Source organism: Lynx rufus, unplaced genomic scaffold (assembly GCF_022079265.1).
Source record: "Lynx rufus isolate CCGP_SWC_20201006 ecotype Redwood Valley unplaced genomic scaffold, mLynRuf1.p SCAF_2, whole genome shotgun sequence".
NCBI lineage: Eukaryota > Metazoa > Chordata > Mammalia > Carnivora > Felidae > Lynx > Lynx rufus.
The window spans coordinates 197,453,341-197,468,913 of NW_025814834.1; the positions used below are offsets into that span (position 1 = coordinate 197,453,341).

The 15,573-nt window shown below is 51.0% G+C and overlaps 1 protein-coding gene across 2 annotated transcripts in view; it reads left to right on the forward strand.

Moving 5' to 3' along the window:
- Positions 1–8,338: 8,338 nt before the first annotated feature.
- The window catches only part of TRIM62 (tripartite motif containing 62), a 31,017-nt gene continuing 23,782 nt past the window's right edge, over positions 8,339–15,573 (forward strand). The window contains exons 1-2 of one of the 2 annotated variants that reach the window (XM_047082898.1): positions 8,339–8,380; positions 8,911–9,344. In XM_047082898.1, the coding sequence (XP_046938854.1) occupies positions 8,937–9,344 (408 nt within the window). In that variant the 5' untranslated portion in view covers positions 8,339–8,380; positions 8,911–8,936. Of the gene's footprint in view, positions 8,381–8,910; positions 9,345–14,043; positions 14,098–15,573 lie in introns of those variants that run through there. The other variant, XM_047082899.1, reaches the window with a different exon arrangement.

Sequence of the window (15,573 nt, forward strand, 5' to 3'; positions counted from 1 at the left end):
CTTTTTGATCCAACTGGCTAGTGGTTTATCAATTTTGTTAATTCTTTCAAAGAACCAGCTTCTGGTTTCATTCATCTGTTCTACTGTTTTTTGGGTTTCGATAGCATTAATTTCTGCTCTAATCTTTATTATTTCCTGTCTTCTGCTGGTTTGGGGTTTTATTTGCTGATCTTTTTCCAGATCTTTAAGGTGTAAGGTTAGGTTGTGTATCTGTGACCTTTCTTCCTTCTTTAGGAAGGCCTGGATTGCTATATACTTTCCTCTTACGACCGCCTTTGCTGTGTCCCAGAGTCTATGGTTTTTGAATACAGGATCTGGGCTGACACTAATACCAGGGTATCCAGGACATGGCTGTCCTGTTAAAATGGGGACATTTGGAAGCAAGATGACAAATGGAGTCGTGGCCAAAGCCCATCCCACAGTGGGTCGTTGGGTCTGCAGACTCTCCTGTGATCGTTTGCCCATCCCCCAAAACTGGGATGAATAAACTTAGCTGAAAGGAACCTCACACTGGTTTCTTGATCTGTACAGAAAGATCCATAATAGTAGGAAGGTGGAGTGGAAGCATCTGAAATTGCACCCATACCCCCAGACAAGATGGTTAATGAGAAATAATTCTGCGCTCTGTGGTGAATGGCAGAGATTAGCGCTTCTCTCAAAGATTTGAATACTGTAGAAGCAGTAGTCCCCATGGTATTCCTGTTTAATTCAGATGGGCCACTGCAAAAATAAAAATGAAAACCACACAAACAGATTATGGTGGGTGATGGTGCACTGCATAGACTTAACTGAACAGTAGCCTCAATTGCCATTTTTGTGCGAGATGTGCTCTCTTAAGCAAAACAGACCAAGATAACCTCTGGCCCTTGGTTTGTAGCAACTGTCCTGGCAAACGCATTTTCCTCCCTCCTCCCCCGGCTCATTTTCAGGAAGGAAGACCAGAAATAATTAGCACTCACTTGGGATGACGGCAGTATACATTCATGCTTGTGCCTGAGGGCAATGCTAACTTTCCCAGTCTGTCACAGTATGGTACCTCCCGTTCCTCAGAACCTCATACTGCTTCTGAGAAATACTATGTCGGTGAGATCATATGAATCAGACTTGGGGAAGAGGAAGTAGCAAGTCCTCTGGATGCCCTCTAAGACATATGCGCAAGTGGGTAGGAGACAAAAAGATTCAGGGATCTGAAACAACAGTAAACGTTCTAGGGGTTCAGTGATCTAGGACATGCAGAGACATCCCCTTCAAAGTAATAGACAAGTAATTGTACTTTGTGTCTCTTATCACCAAGGCAGAGGCACTCAGTGGACCTCTGGATTTTGGAGACAACATATATCTCATGTGGGAATGCTACTCCGAACTATTTATCAGATGCCATGGTGATCGAAGTAGGTAAAGACACATATGGAGCCTTTGACCAGCCCAGTGGGAGGCTTCAGTGCAGACCCCTAGGTATCTGAAGCAAGAATATGCTTTCTGGAGCAGGAAACCATTCAGTATTTGAAAACCAACTCCTGGTGTGCTGCGAGATTCTGATAGAGACTGAGCAATTGACCATGGGAGACCAACTGACCATGTGGCCAGAGTTTCCCAGGGTAAGTTAAGTACTGTCAGATTCACCAAGTCATAAAGGCGGACAGTTGCAACAGCAAGGCATCATGGGATGGAAATGAGACGTTCAAGACCAGGCTTGAGCAGGCCCAGAGGTCACAGAGGAATTACACGAGCAGGCCAGACCCCACGTGGTGACCCTATTTTCTTTTTTTTTTTTTTAATTTTTTTTTTTCAACGTTTATTTATTTTTGGGACAGAGAGAGACAGAGCATGAACGGGGGAGGGGCAGAGAGAGAGGGAGACACAGAATCGGAAACAGGCTCCAGGCTCTGAGCCATCAGCCCAGAGCCCGACGCGGGGCTCGAACTCACGGACCGCGAGATCGTGACCTGGCTGAAGTCGGACGCTTAACCGACTGCGCCACCCAGGCGCCCCGACCCTATTTTCACTGAAGCCTCTCCCTCAGCTCACAGCTATAACTCATGGGGGATTCCTTATGACCAGCTGCAGAGGAGGAGAACGCTTGGGCCCAGTTTACGGACAGGTTAGCCCCATAGGCTAGTAAAAGACACAGAACAAAACACAACTTTTGCTGATCTGCAGCCCCACTCAGGGGTGTCCTGCAGGAGAGTGGAAAGGAGACATTCTCCTAGGAGGCAGAACTTCAAAGAGTGTCTCAACTTGATGGAAGCCATACGTGGCCCAACGGCACGGGCTCCCTCTCACCAAAAGCGATCTAGGTGTTACTGCTACTAAATGTCCAGCCTGTTAGAGCAAAGATTGACGCCATGCTCTTGATATGCTATCACCCCTTGAGGAGAGCACCCAGCCACGTGGTGTCAGGTGAATTACAATGAGCCCAACCGTCACGGAGGGGCTATGATTCTTCCATGACTTCATGAGATTTGTACAGGTTTGTCTTCTCAGTCCACAGCGTCTTGGCTAGCATTACTCTCTGAGGCTCCCAGAGTATCTAATTTATCATCACGACATCCCCCCCCCCCCCCCGCCCGTGACCACGGAGGACGTGGTCACATGACCGTATTATCCACTGGTCCTGCTATACACCATATCAACCAGAACCAACCATACTAAGAAGATGTTGGAATAATCACTTGAAGGTATAACCAAGGCATCAACTTACAGACAGGGTTGACGTGTTGCCTGAAGACATATTTCTATACTTTGAGCCAATAGCCATTATATAAATGCTATTTCCCTGATCAGTAGAATATACAGGTCTGGAAACAAAGGAAGTGGCCTCTTTCACCTTTGTTCTCACTGTCCTGCTTGATAAATTTATGCTTTCTACCCCAAACCCTTAAGCCTAGAGATCTTAGTTCTCAAAGGCCAGGGGGAGAATGCTTCTACCAGAGGATACAATAATGGTTTTTCTAAAATTAAAATCTGCAGTTACCCGCTGTGCTAGCTGACTTAACAGTGCTGCATTACAGCGCGCCCTCCCCTTCCCTGGATCACTTTCTCAGTGTTGCTTACACTTCCCAAATAAACTATTTTCACTCCACTCCTTATCTCAAGGTCAGCTCTTGGAATAACCAATGCTAAGATGCATTTGGTTCAAGGACCAGGCTTTGAAAAGCAATGATTTAGAGAGTGAACTCATTTGAATTTTTTTAAAAAAATCTCTCTCCCTTTCCCTCTCTCTCTCTCTCTCTCTCTCCTGCCACCTCCTCCTCCCTTGTGTGTGCACGCACACACATGTAAAACAGGTGAAAAGGTCTATAAGGATATAAACAAGTATTGATAATAGCTCTTTCTAGGTGGTGTAATCATGAATATTTCAACTTTCCTTTTAATTTTTCTCTGTGTTTTGTTCTTCTGCAGTAGCAACTGTGTATTAGCAGCTCTCTTTAATTGGCAATTAGGAGATTATTACCGACCTCAGTGAGTGGCAGGGAGCAGAGCCAAGCTGTCATGGCTGATGAATGGCAGGGGAGGGTGTGGGGGGCAGGGGATGGGCACCTGGGTGGCTCAGCTGGTTAAGCGGACTTGGGCTCAGGTCATGATCTTGAGGTTCTTGGGTCCGAGCCCTGCGTTGGGCTCCGTGCTGACAGCTTGGAGCCTGGAGCCTGCTTCGGATTCTGTGTCTCCCTCTCTCTCTCTGCCCCTCCCCCACTTGCTCTCTCTCTCTCTCTCTCTCTCAAAAATAAATAAACATTTAAAAAATGTTTAAAAAAATTTTTAAGGCTGGGAAATGAGGTGGGAGCTATATAGGTGTGGGGACCGTGAACGGTGCTGTTAGAAGAGTAACCTGAGTGTGCTCACTGGCTGAGGGAAAGAGGCCAATGCTGACAGCGGAGACACAAAGACAGTGGAGAGGGGGATAATTGAAGGAGTTGGGTCCCAGAGGAGGTCTGAGGGGATTGGACCTGGACCCAGGTGGAGGAATTCATTTTGAACAGAAGGCACACTTCACCCTCAGGCGAGGGGGAAGGAAGTGAGGATGAATAAAGTTATAAATGCATTGACTTCATCCATTTGTTTATATTACACTCTGCCTCATTTCACAGAGGACTTGAGGTATTTCTATAGCTGAGTTGACAGGCTGAAGGAGACTGGAAGTTGAGAAGTCCCCAGAGAGGGGCTCTATTTTCTTCTTGGAGTGGAAGGCAAGGTCCCCCACAGAGAAGGGAGCAGGGGCGAATCTGCAGGGCTTGAGGAGACAGGCAAGGGTTTGGAATGGGGAGGGGCTCCACTGGATGGAGCTGAGGGCCCAGATCTGGCCCAGTTCCAGGCTGCACACCATGAAATCTTCTCCAGCGGCTCTGGGTGGAGAAGCCTGTGCCTCCTACTTGGCCTGGCTCTGAGCGAGTAACTCACCCCTCTGAGCCACAGTGTCCTTATCTGCAAAGGGGGAGAAAAACAGCCAGTCTGGATGGCAGTGGTGAGGATTAAATGAAACCACGCCATGAAACACCAGGCACAGCGCCTGGCACACAGGAGAGGCTCAGTTAATGCTCATTATCTTGCCCCTCCTGCTCTGAGTAAACCTGAACCGGAGGTAGGTATCTGCATGGAAAGGGACATGGCTGTTGGTCCTTGTCCTGGTGGATGCCGTTAAACACAACAATTAAAAAAATGTTTTTTAATGTTTATGTATTTTTGAGAGAGACAGAGTACAAGCGGAGGAGGGGCAGAGAGAGAGAGAGAGAGGGAGACATAGAATCTGAAGCAGGCTCCAGGCTCTGAGCTGTCAGCACAGAGCCCGACGCAGGGCTCGAACTCACGAACCGTAAGATCATGACCTGAGCGGAAGTCAGACGCTTAACCGACTGAGCCACCCAGGCGCCCCTAAACACAACAATTTTAAATACAGTCCACTCGTTATTCATGGTAGCTGGGTTCTCTAAAGTTGCCATAAAGATTGAAATAGGAAGAATCATTGCCCCTTGAGGAAATACAGCGTTAGGTTCCTGCGAGCCTCCGGCCACATTTTCATCAGCCAATCAATGCATAACCTCGTTTTATGTATGTTTCTGTTTAAAGACACCATATCTAATATGCACTGTTGATTCATTAATATTGAACTCGTGGCCAACAGCACCGTAACTGAGGCCGGAAGGAAGCTCATCTACCACATGCACGTGTTTTCTCCCTAAGGCTCAACACGGCCCTCCTGGGTTTAGGAACTGGCCAGCATTTCAGTGCGACCCTCAGGGGCCAGTTTAAACAGCAACATCACCAACAAAGCGCACAAAAAATGATGAAAACATGGCACTGAATACACCATGACAAAGACACTTGTTTACGGCAGGAGGGCTGAAACAAGAAGGCAGAATATCCCCTGGTCACCTTGTTGGACCTTAGCTGAGAACACGAGTGTCAGACAAGTCGAAAGGGTCAGTACTCTGCGCGTGCGTAGATCCTTAAATGACTGCAGAAGTTCCTCAAGTATTGATTTGGGGTTACAGATCAATTTACAAGCAGGTACATTTGCAAATAAGGAAATCATGAAGAATGACATTGACATCTGACTGTGTACTTATTTTTTCTGATTACAAAATTAAATAGTAAATAGGGCTACGCATACTATGTAAAAGTTCAAGTCCCCTCCATTATCCTGGCCCATAGATAAACACCGCTGGAACTCCTGCAGAGTTTTACAGATTTCTCCTAGGCAGATAATGCCTGTGTGCATGCGTGTGACTGTGTGTCTGTGTCTCAGTGTGTGTGTGTGTGTGTATGTGTGTGTGTGTGTGTGTGTTTTCCACTCAACAAGATCTCTTGGATAGTTTTCAAAACAACTTTTTTTCCTGAAATTATTTCCAGAGAAGACCATATTCCCCACACTTGGGAAGGGGTTGCAGCTACAGAGCAAGAGGAACTTAGCTACTTGAAAAGATTCAGGCAGTAGCTAACATAGTATCAGAGCTTCTGAAAACAGCTACGGGATAGCATGGGCTAGGCCAAGCTGCTGCAAGAAATAGACCCGAAATACAACGGCTTATCCAAAGTGGACGTTTATTTGTCTTTCTCTAGTCCACGTTGGTGAGTGGTTCCACTCCGTGTCGTCATTCAGAACCCAGCCTCCTTCCTTATTTTTGCTTTGTCAACCCCTTTGAAGCATTATGGAAGCTGGGTCCCTGGCACATCTGTGTTCCACCTCGAGGGAAGAGGAAATGGAGCATGGCAGAGCAAAAGCCCCAGTGCCTTAAGCACTGTTTCTATTTACGTTCTATTAGAAAGGACTTAGTCACAAAGCCACGCTCGGCAGCAATAGCAACTAGGAAGTGCGGTCTCCAGCAGACCAGCTATGTGGCCAGCTACTATATTGCTATAGAAGAGGGGGATAGATTACATGTGGAATAACTGAAGCCCATCCACCTGTCATCAAGGCTTTTTTTCATTTCGCTTCAAATGCTTCAATAATCTATACCTCGCCCTCCTTACAAAAAAATATTGGGGGTGCATATCAGTATATTATTTGGGATTCTTTTGTTTGCCAAGTGACAGCACACAATTATTAAACTTGCTTAAGCAATAAGGTGGGCCACCTCATATATCCAAAGGTCTAGGCTCTACTTCAGAGCACCAGCCCTTCTTCCCTTGGACTCCCCCCACCTCAGTCATGCGTTGGCTGCATCCTCAGAGTGGGAGCAAGTAAACTGTGGCAACTCCGAGCATCACCACCAAACACATCCACAATCAGCAAAGGGGGCAGAGTGCTTTTGAAAGGGAAGAGACCCTCAGCAGAAGTCACCTCCCCACCATAGGCTTGCCCTCTGGTTTTTCAGGCCAGATCTACATGTCCGAGCCCAAAGTATCACTGGCAAGAGGAATGCAACCACCACAATGGAGTTGGACCAAAAGGGACTTAACTGCCAGACTGGGCTGGGGTCATCCTTCCCTTGGTCACTTGGGGAAGAGACCCACCTGAGCAAAATCAGACTCCGACTGCAAGAAAAAGTCTTCGCATTAAGGTACCAACTTGTTTCTGGCAATGATGGAGACACCGGACCGGGTAGGTGGTCGTGTGAGGGAGGGAACGTAATGTAAACAGCAGAGAAGTAAATTCAAACTGTTTCTTAAATTGTACCTCAACGAAGTTTAACTCCAGTGAAGACTTTTCTGGAGAAGGCAGAAAGTGGGGAGCCATGCTCCATTACTAAATTCCATAGTGTCTATACTCTCAATACCCTATAGTCTTCTCTCCTTCCCCAATGTCATGGCCCCAGTTCAGGTCTCCTGCAGGCACTATGACAACAGTGACCTAACTGGGGCCAGTCTCTCTTCCTGCAGTCGACAATCTTACTGCTCTCATTCATCTACACACCTTTACCGTGTACCAAGCACTGCGCATGTGCAGACAGATCAGAAAGAGTCCCTGCCTTCTTCACCTTGCTGTGGGCATCTCCTTGACTCCTTGACACCTACATCAGACCAAGTCATGCCCCTACTTGAAAGCTCAATGCCTTCAGGAAACCCTTTACCATGACCCTCAACACCTTCCACTCGTTGCCTTCCCCTCCCCAACCCCAACACTGCAGAACTACTTGCACTTGCCTCAAAGTGCCTCTCTTTTCACGCCTCTGTGCTTTTGCATAGGCTGTCTCCTCTATCTAGAAATCCCTTATCCCCTCTCCATCTGGCATACAAGATAAGGTCTCCTATTACTCTCTCCTTCTCTCCAGCTCCACCCTCTCCCCCACCCTCGGCGCGCGCGCGCGCGCGCGCGCGCGCGCACACACACACACACACACACACACAAATATAGCACTCCGGAAATGTTTGCTGAATGGAGGCAACTCATTGGGTCAGACAGTAGCCAGCTCCTCCAAGCACTCCTTAAGAAAGTGAAGAGGAAATGTTGAACTTGCTCTAAGCAAGCAGGGCATTTCTCTCGAGTGTATCTTTACGTTTTATGCAAAAGTTGTGTTCTATAGAGATTACATGATAAACATATCCTTGTTTGTTTTAATAAAACATATTATTTTTCCCAAATCTTCAAGTCGATGATCCAGAAAGATGCTCCTTGTTTACTCGTTATCCTCTTAAATTAGCTGTCCTCACCCGCCGCAGGGACCGTAAGCGAGACGTGCCTCTTGTTCCGTGAGCGGATCCTGAAGGAACAGCTGGGTTTCGGTCCCCGGCGGAGTAGGGGAACAGTGGGGGCGGGGAGGGGGTCCGCAGGCTGGAGGCCTGGCCCCGCCTCTCCTCTCCCCCGCCCGCCGCAGGGGCGGAGTCGCCCGGGCCCGGCCCGCGGGGGCGGGGAGGGAGTCACTGCCGCCGGCTGCTCCCGCACGGCTGGTTCCGGGTTGAGAGGCTGCGCTCGGACCGGAGCAGTGGCCGCTGAGCCGGCAGGGTAAGGGGCAACGCGGGGCAGGGTCTTGGGGCCGGGATCGGGCAGCTGAGCGTGCTCGCACCCCTCCTCTCCTCTGCCACGCACAGCCGCGGCGCAGCTGGCTTCCCCCTTCCCCAGAATTCCCCATCCCAGCTTCTCCCCCTCCCCCCACTGCACCCATCCCGGGATTTCAGCCCCCCTAAGGCCTCCGCCCCCTCCTGGATCCTCTTCTCCCAGTGCCCACCCTTTCAGACTGTCCTTTCCTCTAGAACCTCCTTGCCAGAGCCCCTTCCCTCATACACCTACGACCCCCACCCTCCAGCACCCATCGCTCCGAGTCACCCACTACCTCGAGACCACCTTTCTGGACTCGCACGCCGGCTAGTGTCTACCCTGCACCTCTTCTTCGCGTGCCCCCCTCCCTCCCGGACAGGCCCCCTTCCTTCTCTTGTGGCTGTTACTCCTGCCTCTCGCCACCTGCTCCCCGCACCCATCTCTCGGTGCTGCCCCCGACAGCGCCGCGCTCTCTCAGCAGCCCCCCTGCATCTCAGGGCCCCTCTCCGCCGCCCCCAGCGCCATGGCGTGCAGCCTCAAGGACGAGCTGCTCTGCTCCATCTGTCTGAGCATCTACCAGGACCCGGTGAGCCTGGGCTGCGAGCACTACTTCTGCCGCCGCTGCATCACCGAGCACTGGGTGAGGCAGGAGGCGCAGGGCGCCCGCGACTGCCCCGAGTGCCGGCGCACGTTCGCCGAGCCCGCGCTCGCGCCCAGCCTCAAGCTGGCCAACATCGTGGAGCGCTACAGCGCCTTCCCGCTGGACGCCATCCTCAACGCGCGCCGCGCCGCGCGACCCTGCCAGGCGCACGACAAGGTCAAGCTCTTCTGCCTCACGGACCGCGCGCTGCTCTGCTTCTTCTGCGACGAGCCCGCGCTGCACGAGCAGCACCAGGTCACCGGCATCGATGATGCCTTCGAGGAGTTGCAGGTGAGCAGCCCGGCCGGCCGGGGGCGGGGGCGGGGGCGGGGCCAGGGCCGGGCCGGGGGCGGGGTTAGGGCTGGGCCAAGTCGGAATTGTCATGGGGCGGGGCCGCCGGCAGGGTCAAGGCCCTATCAGAATTAGGACGGGACGGGAACGGGGCGGGGCCGCGGCGAGAGGGCGGACTGTTGGAGGCGGGGCCTAGGGCCCTCTGCATCCGGAGGGGTCTGAGACAGACTCTAAGTGGGGGTGGGTCCGTGGTTGGGGAGAGGTCACCCACAGGGTGTTACGGCTGGGACAAATGAGATCAGAGCTGGCCCAGGTACGGGCTCAGGGCAAGGTTGGGGACGGGGAAGGATCAGAGCTGGGCAAGAGCAGGGCCACTGTCAGGGCCCATGCGGCCTGGACCTGGAAGCAGGGACCACAAATGAATGCTTCGGGACAAACAGATGGGAATGGGCTAGACAGGGGGTGGGACTGCCATCCGGGAATGGGTCAGGACTATTTGGAGTAGCTGAGGGACCGACTTGGGGCACAATGGGGCAAGACTCAATCAGGTGTGCACCAAGACCTTAGGGGATAGTACCAGGACTAAATTGTGCTGGGCAAGTCAGAGTTAAATCTGAGAGAGAGCCTAAGTTATGGTCATCCCCAAACTTCTGAGAGGATGAGTTTGGGTACCAAGAGGATGAGTTTGGCTAGGCCAAGGTGTCTGAGGGGTTAAAGATGGGATCAAGTCCAGATACTGTAAGAACTATTTTGGGTTTAAACCAGGGGCCAGGTTGACAGTGGGAACAGGACTTAAGACTCAAGATTTGGAAAATAAGACCCTAAGGTGAGGTGATTCAAGAAAAGGGAGGGGGATGGACCTCTAAGAGTCTCCAAGAGCTTTTGATGACCTCCTTGGCCTCATCAAGACCTTTGAAGACTAAATGAAACAGTATATGCAGGGGTAACCTGAGTTCAGTCAGCCTAAGACTATAACTGATCTCCCTCAAACCTTCCCATCGAAACAGACCAACTCCTATTCAACTCTCAAAGCCCTGCTCAAATGTCCTCTCTGTGTAAGCCTTCCCAAGCTCCCCCAGCCAAAAGAGGGAAAAACAATTGCATTAGAGCTACATTTCTGTAAATATCTTCTGTTAATAAGTATGATGTTTTAAAAAGTAGTGTTCCAAGATCAGGTATATTGGGAAAATATAGTATATTATCTCTACCTCCCTTGGAGGATTCTTCATGTACATTTTGCATATTAAAGGTTTTGGAGAAATCTTGTAGCAAACATACCCATTTTACTGTGTTTAATAAAATGGCACCCAAGCTTATTTCAGCCTGGAAGCCTAGAATCTTCTCAACCTAAACTGTTTCAATCCTGCAGTCCCGTTTCTTTGGCCTTGACCAGTCTAGCACACAGTTCCCAAAGAGCAGGGGAAGTCTCTTATTCATCATATCTATGGCCCCAAAGCCTGGCACATCAGTACATATCAGTAAAGTTTGAATAATAAATGACTAATTCTGGCCTGAGCTGGCCCAGACTGTGGAGCCTTTAGAAGCAGAAGATTTTTCACTCAAACATTTTTTGAATATGCAGTGGGCTAACTTGGCGGAGACTGAGCTCCCTGACCCTTGAGATGCTTAAGCAGGAATTAAATAACTACTTTCCCCTATGTTGTAGGAAGCCCCCTCCCCCTATGCTTGTACATAAGTCTCTGTAAGTCAACCTGCACTTAGTAGATACCCACGGATGACCCTTGGCCTGGGAGAAATGGTCCCATGTTTACCACCCTCCCCGCCCTGTTCCTTTCATCCCCAAACCATTACTGACTCCCTCCCAGTCTGGCTCTGTGAGGATGGAGAGCAAGAGTTGGGGGCTCTGGGAGCTTGCCCAGGCTGGCATGGGCCCTCCACCTCCAGAGTCTTTTGTGCCAGGCCCTTGTAGCCCCACCTCTCCCATCTGCGAGGTCCCATAAACGGAGGAGAGAACCTTTGACATAGCTTGGTGCAGGTTGTGGGGTTTGAAGGGAGTCTGTTTGAAACTATCTGTCCAACCTCATCCTTATAATAGATATGGAGACTGAGGTCCGGAGAGGTTAATGTAACTTCCCCAAAGCCACACTATCAGACAATGAGAGCCAGACTAGAAAGCTCAGCCTGCCCCAGGGCAGATTCCTCCTCCATCACTCAGCCTCTCCTCTGTCTGACTTTCTCACTGGAGAGCCCTCTGCCTTCTGAGCCTGGGTTCCTCTGTTTGCAAACCAAGAATTCAGAACTATTGTGTTTTGATTTTTTGCAGTCCATTCCATGTCCTGGGGAATGCAGGAGAAATTAAATATATCTTTTCTCCAAATGTTAGTGAAACACTCTTACTCCTGGGTGAAAAGAACAGGAGGGCCACTCACCTACCTTCTAGTATGTACTGTCCTGTGGTCGGATAGTCTTGGGTTCCAAACCTTCCTTCAGCGCTGCCAGTGTGTGACTCGACAAGTCCCTTCATGTAAGCCTTGATGCCCTGGCCGGTACAATGGGGTCACAGTGATTCTTTCCTCCCAGGATTTTAGGAGGCTGACCTGAGGTGGGCCTGCTGTTTGCAATGCTTGGCACAGGGCAGGGGCTGGGTCAGCATGCATTCCCATCCCTTCTCCTTCTACCTGAGAGAACTCACGTACCCAGCTGGGCAAATGTCCAGACCTGCCTTCCTTGCGAGAGAAGGAGGCCTTGCTTTGGTGCCTCCTTTGGGCTTGGCAAGAAGGTGGCAGAGAAACATCCCTGCCCACTGGAGAGGTAAGCTCCTGGGGGAGGTTCGGGCCACTCCCCACCCCACCTGCCTCTCTCTCCTTGTGGGGAAGTGGGGCTCATTAGCTATTTGTGCGCTGGGAATGAAGCTGAGCCTACCCAGCACACCCTCTCCTCTCCCAGCTGCTGGTGGTTCTGTCCCACGGTTCCTAGAACCAGGGCTTGGGCCCCTCTCCTGGAAACTAACTGACTCAGAGCTGCCAGGGCCTTGGAGATCTTTTGGTGCAGCCCTCACTTGACAGATGGAGAAACGGCTGGCCGAGGAGGAGGGAGGGGACTTTGCCCAAGGCCAGAGGCCAGAGGAGGCTGTGCCTGGGCTCAGCTGGACTCTCCTCACATCCCACCTAGCGGTTGGCCTGGAGCTTTTACATTTATTATAAATCCTGGAGGTAGCAGAGCAGAAAGGTTAAGAACTCTGGCTTTGTACTTGGGCAGCTTCAATCCTGGTGCTACCATTTTCTGGCAGTGGAAACTCAGAAAAGTTATTTACCATCCCTCATTGACAGCAGTGGGGATGGATTAAATAAGATGACATTTGCAAGAACTTAGTACTGCATTCAGCACATAGTAAGCACTCAATAAATGACAGCTCTAGCATGTTAGGTCATACTCTGCACTATTGACATTTGGGGCCAGATAAGTCTTTGTGTGCAAGGCAGTCTTGTGCACTGCAGGATGTGTAGGAGTATCCCTGGCCTCTAACCACTGGATGCCAGTAGCACTACCCCCCCTCCCCATCCTCCCACCCCCTACCATGCTGTGACAACCAAAAATGTCTCCAGACTTTATCAAATGTCCCCTGGGGTCAAAATCATCCCTGGTTGAGAACCCTGACCTAGAGAAGCCCTAATCGGCTTTCGAGGCTCAGCTCAGAGATCACGTCCTCTGTGAAGCTTTCCCTGACCTGCCAAGCAGAATTGCTTTGAACTTGATTCCAATACTGGGGTCAGATCCTGGCATCATCGTTGATGAGCTCTGTGTCCTTGGTCAGGTCACTTCACTTCTCTAAGCCTCCACCTGCTCATCTATAACATGGGGATAATATGGCCTTCCTGGGAAGGGTATTCTAAGGGTGAGGAATCAAAAGTGCCTGATACTGTGCCTGGCACAGAGTAGTACACAACCATTTTTAGATATCTTTATTGTATCTGATTGTAAAATTAACACAATAAACAGAGTTATATAATGTAAAAGTTAAAGTCCCCCCATAGTCTCACCCTATGGAAAAGCATGATTAGGACTGCTTTGTAATTCTTCAGAATTTTTATTGTGTGAATAGCACGTGAGTGTGTGTATACATGTGTACATGCGTTCCCCCCTTTTTTTCTTTTCACTGCTAAGCACTGGACCGCAGAGCAAAAGGGAGGGAGGGATCCCCATCTCAGAAGGGTCTGGGGCTTCTCAGCCAATACTCATTGGGCCCTAGCCCATTGCCTGGGACTATACTAAGCGCTTTTGTTATATTACCTCATTTAATCTTCAAAACACCCCGTCAAGTGGGTGCTGTAATTTGCTGCTTTTACAGATAAAGAAACATGTTCTGAGGAATTCAGGGCCTCGTTCAGTCACCCAGCTGGGAAATGGCAGAGGCAGGATTAGAAGCCAGTCTGACTGGGCCACTCATGGCCTCCAAGCTGCCTCTGAGGGCCAGGTAGTTGTCCCCCCCCGCACCCCCCCCTCCCGCCGACACTGCCTGTCTTTGTATTTCAAGTAGTCAACACAGGGTCAGGCTAAGGACACTGTGCCAGCTGATGCACCGAGGGCAGGTGGCTGGATGTCATCTTGGTCAGACGTGCATCCGGCTCTCTGGCCTGAGACCTCAGCTCCCATGCCTCCAGAGAAGGGATCGCATTCAGTCCCAGCCACCCCCTCCCGGCCTCATGTGACCACTGGAGCCTTTCCCAAGGCCTCTGTCATGCCAAAGGAGACGGTGCTGGATCAGCCTTGGATGGGAGCCCTGATAAGCTGGGCGTGGTGACCCAGAGATGCAGCCACAGGGGGACAAAGAGCAGGGTCAGGGGACTGGGTTCAAATCCTGGCTCCAGCTTCTTCCAGCTGAACGGAAGGTACTGCCTTCTCTCATCCTTTCCCAATGTGGGAGAGTAAGACCCAGACCGTCCACTTGACGTGCAAAGAGGGAGAGAGAGTTGCTGTCTACCCAAGCAGGTAACAGATGCGAAGTCACTTTATTTTGTGCCGCGGACAGGGTGTTTGTGTCCTGGGGAAGCAGCCTCTGCCATTACTTTTCCCAGGAGAGGACAGGATTTATGTACAGACAGCAGCCTCCACGGGGGCGAGGCTGGCAGCGAGTCAAACCCAAGGCTTGCTGTTGGCATCTCTGCTTCCCTCCTCACAGGTGTCTGTGGGCCTCCAGGAATGCCGTGTTCATCCAGGACACCTTGGCCAGGCACAGGCCACAGTGTAGAAACTTGAATTGGGGGGGGGGGGGAGGAGGGGGAAGGGCAGGACATTTATTTTACAGAAAGCAAAGGATCTGGTAGGGAGTGACAACAATGGAAATAAGAACAACTCAAAAAACCACTAGCCAAAGTTCGTCAGGCACTTGTTGTGTGCCAGGTGCTATTATGGACAGCAACTCCTTTTTCCTTTCCCTACTCCTTGCGTGGGACTGGGGCCAAGCACCGTTTCACAGATGAAGACATGGAAGCTGAGAGGGGCAGTGACTTGCCCAAGATGGAGTGGGTGTGGGAGGACGCGAGACGGACGCAAGTGGGAGCCACGAGCCGGGACTCAGGCTCCGGTCTGTCTGGCTCAGAGCTCACCCTCCTCACCAACATCCTAACTGCCTCAGGGAGCACCCGAGTGGGGAAGGGCGTCAGAAACCACCCAGCTCCATCCTCTCCCTGCCTTACAGAAGGGGACGCTGACTGCTCCCCAGACTCAGTCCAGTATTTACACGGCATCATTTACCCTCTGGACTTTGAGCTCCGCTTGGACGCTTGAGATGGGTGTGGAGGGTTTGGAGAGGGGTTCCATCTTGCATTCAGGGATGCATTCAATAATTCCTCCCGTCATCCCTCCTGCTGGGGGCAACTGAGGGCCAGGCCCCATGCCGGGCCCAGGAGAGAGCTGTCCCCTCTGTGGTTCTGGGAGACAGGCCTATAAGCTTCGAGGTCACGTCCCAGGCTCCTCTGGCTGTCACGGAGAGTTGTCCAGGCCTCTGTGAAGCTGACAGTTGAACGGAGTCCTGAGATCAGAGAAGACATTACAGACAGAAGGAATAAACACACCCACGGCCACCATCGCCTGGGTGCAGAGTGCCAGGGGCAGGTTCAGTGCTTTGGCTGGCACGGTCACTTAATCAGAGCAACCCTGTGAGTGCCCTGTTATACAAGTGAGGAAACCAAGGCTCAGAAACTGGGTCTACTGCCACATAACCAATAAGTGTGGCTGCAACTGGAACTCGGACTCAGGGTCTCAGACC